The sequence below is a fragment of the Musca vetustissima genome, unplaced genomic scaffold, assembly GCF_032173495.1.
Source record: "Musca vetustissima isolate MV318-11 ecotype Yass unplaced genomic scaffold, APGP_CSIRO_Mvet_v1 utg22244, whole genome shotgun sequence".
NCBI classification, from domain to species: Eukaryota; Metazoa; Arthropoda; class Insecta; order Diptera; family Muscidae; genus Musca; species Musca vetustissima.
This window is the reverse complement of record NW_026872627.1, coordinates 115,940-122,728: the sequence shown is the minus strand read 5'-3', so window position 1 is coordinate 122,728 and position 6,789 is coordinate 115,940. Positions and strand designations below refer to the sequence as shown.

The 6,789-nt window shown below is 35.7% G+C and overlaps 1 protein-coding gene across 1 annotated transcript in view; it reads left to right on the top strand.

Moving 5' to 3' along the window:
* Positions 1 to 755: 755 nt before the first annotated feature.
* Positions 756 to 6,789, top strand: part of LOC133332870 (CUGBP Elav-like family member 2) — a 50,425-nt gene continuing 44,391 nt past the window's right edge. The window contains exon 1 of the mRNA XM_061541271.1: positions 756 to 935. Within this exon, the coding sequence (XP_061397255.1) occupies positions 777 to 935 (159 nt within the window). The 5' untranslated portion in view covers positions 756 to 776. The remainder of the gene's footprint in view (positions 936 to 6,789) is intronic.

The window sequence follows — 6,789 nt, the reverse complement described above, 5'->3', positions numbered from 1 at the left end:
ACACGGCCAGGATATAATATCTTAACATTTACTGACTTGTGGAAGAGTCGGTGCAGTACTTGGTGGCAGCTTGTGGAATGCGCCCCAAAAAGGAAGTTGTAAAAACGACATCGTTAATGTAAATGAATAAAAAGGAATACTTAAATGAAATGAAGACAAGCTCAAAGTGTGACAGTGTGTGTGTGAGTGAATTGTGAATACCCTACATCGAGTAAAACTTTGGGTGGACCAAAGGCCAGAGGATTTTCTCTGACAGAAGGACTATTTTCGATACGATAGATCCTTGAACGGATTATTAGATATGACATACACAATTTCTTATTGGATCTTTAATATGTATATGTATAGAGTAACTGAGGACCTACCGCACCTACTCCTGCCTTTACCTTCCTAGAGTGTACTGCAACTGTTGCAAACGATTTTGTAATTTGCAACATTTCTATACAATTTCTCACAGCTTTTATTTGTATAAATTTCCATTTACAGTTGTTTTTATTTTCCGTAACACCTGCCTTTCCCACCTCCCCGGACTCCTTACACTTTTCATCAAACTCTTTGAATTTTTACTACTTAACTTGATAAGTTGCGGGTTGTATTTCATTTCATGGCGAATTTTTTGACTCCCAATTTTCTTTACACAACAAAGCGAGAACGAAGTTCGCCATTTATTATTGGAAAACATTTCCAATTTTTCCTTCTCTGTTAATTATTTGCCTTTCATTCATGTTTTCCGTTTTTGTTCTTGTCTCTTTGCAGAACGTAAATTGTTCGTCGGCATGCTGAACAAAAAATACAATGAAGCCGATGTAAGGCAATTGTTTACGGGACACGGCACCATTGAGGAATGCACAGTGCTCAGGGATCAAAATGGCCAAAGTAAAGGATGTGCCTTTGTAACATTCGATACCAAACAGCATGCAATTGGTGCAATTAAAGTAAGTACGGCAACATAATTCAAAATGCGATTATTTGTTTAAAAGTTGGGAGGGATTTTTCTTACTCTCGAGAAATAAAATTGACAAACCATTATGGTCTTCTAAATGATAGAAGACCCTTTGGTCTTCTACACGATAGAAGACCCTTTTGTCTTCTATACGATAGAAGACCCTTTGGTCTTCTATACGATAGAAGACCCTTTGGTCTTCTATACGATAGAAGACCCTTTGGTCTTCTATACGATAGAAGACCCTTTGGTCTTCTATACGATAGAAGACCCTTTGGTCTTCTATACGATAGAAGACCCTTTGGTCTTCTATAAGATAGAAGACCCTTTGGTCTTCTATACGATAGAATACCCTTTGGTCTTCTATACGATAGAAGACCCTTTGGTCTTCTATACGATAGAAGACCCTTTGGTCTTCTATAAGATAGAAGACCCTTTGGTCTTCTATACGATAGAATACCCTTTGGTCTTCTATACGATAAAAGACCCTTTGGTCTTCTATACGATAGAAGACCCTTTGGTCTTCTATACGATAGAAGACTCTTTGGTCTTCTATACGTCAGAAGACCCTTTGGTCTTCTATACGTCAGAAGACCCTTTGGTCTTCTATACGATAGAAGACCCTTTGGTCTTCTATACGATAGAAGACCCTTTGGTCTTCTATACGATAGAAGACCCTTTGGTCTTCTGTACGATAGAAGACCCTTTGATCTTCTATACGATAGAATACCCTTTGGTCTTCTATACGATAGAAGACCCTTTGATCTTCTATACGATAGAAGAACCGTTGGTCTTCTATACGATAGAAGAACCTTTTGCTTCTATACGATAGAAGACCTTTTGCTTCTATACGATAGAAGACCCTTTGGTCTTCTATACGATTGAAGACCCTTTGGTCTTCTATACGATAGAAGACCCTTCGGTCTTCTATACGATAGAAGACCCTTTGGTCTTCTATACGATAGAAGACCCTTTGGTCTTCTATACGATAGAAGACCCTTTGGTCTTCTATACGATAGAAGACCCTTTGGTCTTCTATACGATAGAAGACCCTTTGGTCTTCTATACGATAGAAGACCCTTTGGTCTTCTATACGATAGAAGACCCTTTGGTCTTCTATACGATAGAAGACCCTTTGGTCTTCTATATGATAGAAGACCTTTTGGTCTTCTATATGATAGAAGACCTTTTGGTCTTGTATGCGATAGAAGACCCTTTGGTCTTGTATGCGATAGAAGACCCTTTGGTCTTGTATGCGATAGAAGACCTTTTGGTCTTGTATGCGATAGAGGACCCTTTGGTCTTGTATGCGATAGAAGACCCTTTGGTCTTGTATGCGATAGAAGACCCTTTGGTCTTGTTTACTATAGAAGACCATTTGGTCTTCTATACGATTGAAGACCCTTTGGTCTTCTATACGATAGAAGATCTTTGGCTTTTCTTTACTATAGAAGACCCATTGGTCTTCTACAGAATAGAAGACCCTTAAGTCTTTCATGGAATGGAAGACCCTATGTTTTGGCTTGCTGGTCTCTATAAGAAAACATACTTCTCTAAAAGCCCAACTTTAATATTCTTTTAGAAGAATTTCTTATCGTCTATAAGTAGACCTTCGGCTCTCCTATAAGAGGACGTTCAGGTTTCATATTAGAACACCTTGTGGTCTTCTGCCAAACCAGAAGGCCAACAGCAGACATTCTAGACTTCTAAAGAAGATCTCCTAGTAATCTTTCATAAAAATACCTCATATTTTCTTCGATAAGAATACCTCCAGGACTTCTACATGAAGTCCTCCTGGTATTCTTCCCTAAGATTACTTTCTGAGCTTTTCTATGAAATCTTTTTGGTACTTTTTTCGTAGAACCTCTTCTGAACTTCTATAATGCGGTCTTCTTGTCTTCTATACGAAGACATATTGATGTTCTATACGAAGAAATGCTGGTCTTCTATGTGAAGAGCTTTTGGTCTTCTACGAGGAGACTTTCTAGTCTTCTATGAGAAGACCTTCTAGTCTTCTATGAGAAGACCTTCTAGTCTTCTATGAGAAGACCTTCTAGTCTTCTATGAAAAGACCTTCTAGTCTTCTATGAGAAGACCTTCTAGTCTTTTATGAGAAGACCTTCTAGTCTTCTATGAGAAGACCTTCTAGTCTTCTATGAGAAGACCTTCTAGTCTTCTATGAGAAGACCTTCTGGTCTTTGATAAGAATACTATCTCGTCCTGTATGGAAAGGCCAACTGTTCATCTTCTTAGGCGTAGCTTAACTAGATTTAATATGAACAAATCTTCAATTCAGCCTGGCTGAATGAGGTTTAATATATAAAATATTGAATTCAGCCCAGTTTTCAATAGAAAATCTTCAATTCAGTTTGGCTGAATAAGACTTTCCATAGGAAATCTTCATTTCAGCCTAGCTGAATAAGGTTTTCTATAGAAAATCTTCAATTCAGCCTAGCTGAATAAGGTTTTCTATAGAAAATCTTCAATTCAGCCTAGCTGAATAAGGTTTTCTATAGAAAATCTTCAATTCAGCCTAGCTAAATAAGGTTTTCTATAGAAAATCTTCAATTCAGCCTAGCTGAATAAGGTTTTCTATAGAAAATCTTCAATTCAGCCTAGCTGAATAAGGTTTTCTATGCAAAATCTTCAATTCAGCCTAGCTGAATAAGGTTTTCTATAGAAAATCTTCAATTCAGCCTGGCTGAATAAGGTTTTCTATAGAAAATCTTCAATTCAGCCTAGCTGAATAAGGTTTTCTATAAAAAATATTCAATTCAGCCCAGGCTGAAAAAAAGAGTTTTCATGGAAAATCTTCAATTCAGTCCCGCTGAATAGCATCTTTCCATCCCAATCCATCTTCTTGTTAAGTTCGTCAGCAAATTGCTCACGTCATTTTCTTTGGAAGGCGTTTCTTCTTGCCTCTTTTTGTGTGTGATTTTTCGTTTCGTTTCTCTTTTTTGGAAACGTGATTTTCACATTTGCATCCATCATGGGCAATTACCACATGCCACACAGCTGTCATACATACATATGGATGGATACGTAATGTATTATATCTTTGCCAATTCGAATGAGGCAATAATGGACAAACAAACAAATTTGTTGTTTATGGGAGAAAATATAAAATGTTGGGCAACATGAGGGTGTACACCAGAGGTGCCAGCAAATACTTAGCCCCCTCTCCCCTACGAATGCCAATTTTCATACGAATTAAAATGTTTATAATTTTTCATTGCAAATCCTCCCTTTGTCACGTATTTTTCCATGTGACCCACAAATATTCTTAATTCCTCCCTAATATATCTGCAATATGTGGCATGACCATGCATGGCATTGGGGCCACCACATTCATTCAATGGCTAGTGGTAGTTACTCATATTTTTGCATCTGCATAAATATGTGGAAACATGTTCTCTGACTTCTTGTATTGTTGCTGCTGCTCTGGTTCTGGTTCCTGTTAATACGACAAATTCGTTGCATGGCTTTGTTGCAGGATATTTGCTAAATTTATAGCCTATTCTTCTTTCTTAGCACAATTTTGTAGCCATTTGTTTTATGGCCACAATGTTAACGAGTTTATGTTGGGCCGCTCTTTTTGCCTTGAGTCATATATATTTTTTATATTTTTGGGGGGTACATGTAGTTAAGTGGGGAGCGGGAAATCCGAAATAATTCTAAAAAACTTAAATATGTGACATTTTTATTGGCCTACCAAAAACGTTATAAAATACGTGATTATATTAGCATATGTACCCAAATATATTTATGTATGTATATATATATATATATAATAACCCAGCAACATATATATGTTTTCATAAAAAATATATTTTTAACATTGTATTGAAGAAATTATTAATTTACCATGGGAATAGCAAGTGAATAAATTTAACGCCTGAAAGTATGCTTTCAATTTGTGTATTATAAACAGAACTCAATATACGGTTGTGTGAACGCAATAATCACAATATAACAATTGATAATTTTTTAGCGAGAAATTTATTATGTGGGGAGGAAATATTTTTTTTTTTAAATTTATCCTAATTCACCTGGGCTGAATTGAAGATTTTCCATAGAAACTCTTATTCTGCCAGGCTGAATTGAAGATTTTCTAAAGAAACTCTTATTCAGCCAGGCTGAATTGAAGATTTTCTATAGAAACTTTTATTCAGCCAGGCTGAATTGAAGATTTTCTATAGAAACTCTTATTCAGCCAGGCTGAATTGAAGATTTTCTATAGAAACTCTTATTCAGCCAGGCTGAATTGAAGATTTTCTCATTCAGCCAGGCTGAATTGAAAATTTTCTAAAAAAAACTCTTATTCAGCCAGGCTGAGTTAAAGATTTTCTACAGAAACTCTTATTCAGCCAGGCTGAATTGAAGATTTCTAACGTAACTTTTATTCAGCAAGGCAGAATTGAAGATTTTTTGAAGAACCTCTGAAAGTGAATTGAAGATTTTCTAAATAAACTTTTAATTCAGCCTGGAATATTTTCTATAGATATTCTTATTCAGCCAGGCTGAATTGAAGATTTAAATAAGATATATGTATTCAGCCAGGCTAAATAAAAGATTTTATAAAGAAACTCTAATTCAGCCAGGCTGAATTGAAGATTTTCTAAAGAAACTCTTATTCAGCCAGGCTGAATTGAAGATTTTCTATAGAAACTGTTATTCAGCCAGCCTGAATTAAAGATTTTCTATAGAAACTGTTATTCAGCCAGCCTGAATTAAAGATTTTCTATAGAAACTCTTATTCAGCCATGCTGAATTGAAATTTTTTTATAGAAACTGTTAATCATCCATGCTGAATTGCAGATTTCCTATGGGAAGCTTTATTCAGTTATGCTGAATTGTAGATTTCTTGTGGGAAACCTTATTCAGCCATGCTTAATTGCAGATTTCCTATGGGAAACCTCATTCAGCTGGTTTAAATTATGAATTTCCTATGAAATACCTAATTCAGCTGCGGCTGAATTAAAATTTATTACTTCCTGTCGCTTACTTCTTCTTAAATTCTGATTAATAACAACTATTTATAGCTGGACTACAAATGTCACATTAAGCTCTATGACACTTATGCAATATTAAAGAGCATTTTCCTCTAAACGGATTGTTGTTGTGTTTGTGTTTCCGAAATAGCAACAACAACAATTACCATTAGCAGCTCCATTGCAGCTATTGGGGGAGAATTTAGCCAACATGGGATCTTTGCCTAAGAATCCTTACAGACACACACATATACATTGTCATTCCTCTATGTCCTCTCAATAGTTTTATGTTGATGTATGTGTGTTTGTGTATCCGTAAATGCATTGTGGTTAGAGCGGAAATAGTCAACCACAAAATGGTTGTGTAAGATTGCACAGGAAACATGGAAAATTACAAATTTCCGGTAAAACAAAAACAACAAATTGTGTTACACTACAGCTACAGAGCTCTGCTTTCGTTTGGGGTCGGTAATATATCACAAGGGGGTGGTAAGATGGATGCTAACTTTGCCAAGAAATGGTGTCATAGGGGATTCCAAGTGGATGTAAATGGACTTTCAATTCGGAGAAAATTAAGAGGTGTTATTTAGAGAAGTTTTTATATAAGAACTTCAATGTATCCCACCTGACTTAGAGTTTCCATAGAAAATCTGCAATTTTGCCTAGCTGATTTAGAGTTTCTATAGAAAATCTTCAATTCAGCATAGCTGAATATGTGTTTCTTTAGATAATATTCAATTCAGCCTGGCTGAATAAGAGTTTTTATAGAAAATCTTCAATTCAGCTAGGCTCAAAAAGAGTTTCTTTAGAAAAAACTTTAATTCAGCTTGGCTGAATATGAGTTTGTAAAGAAAA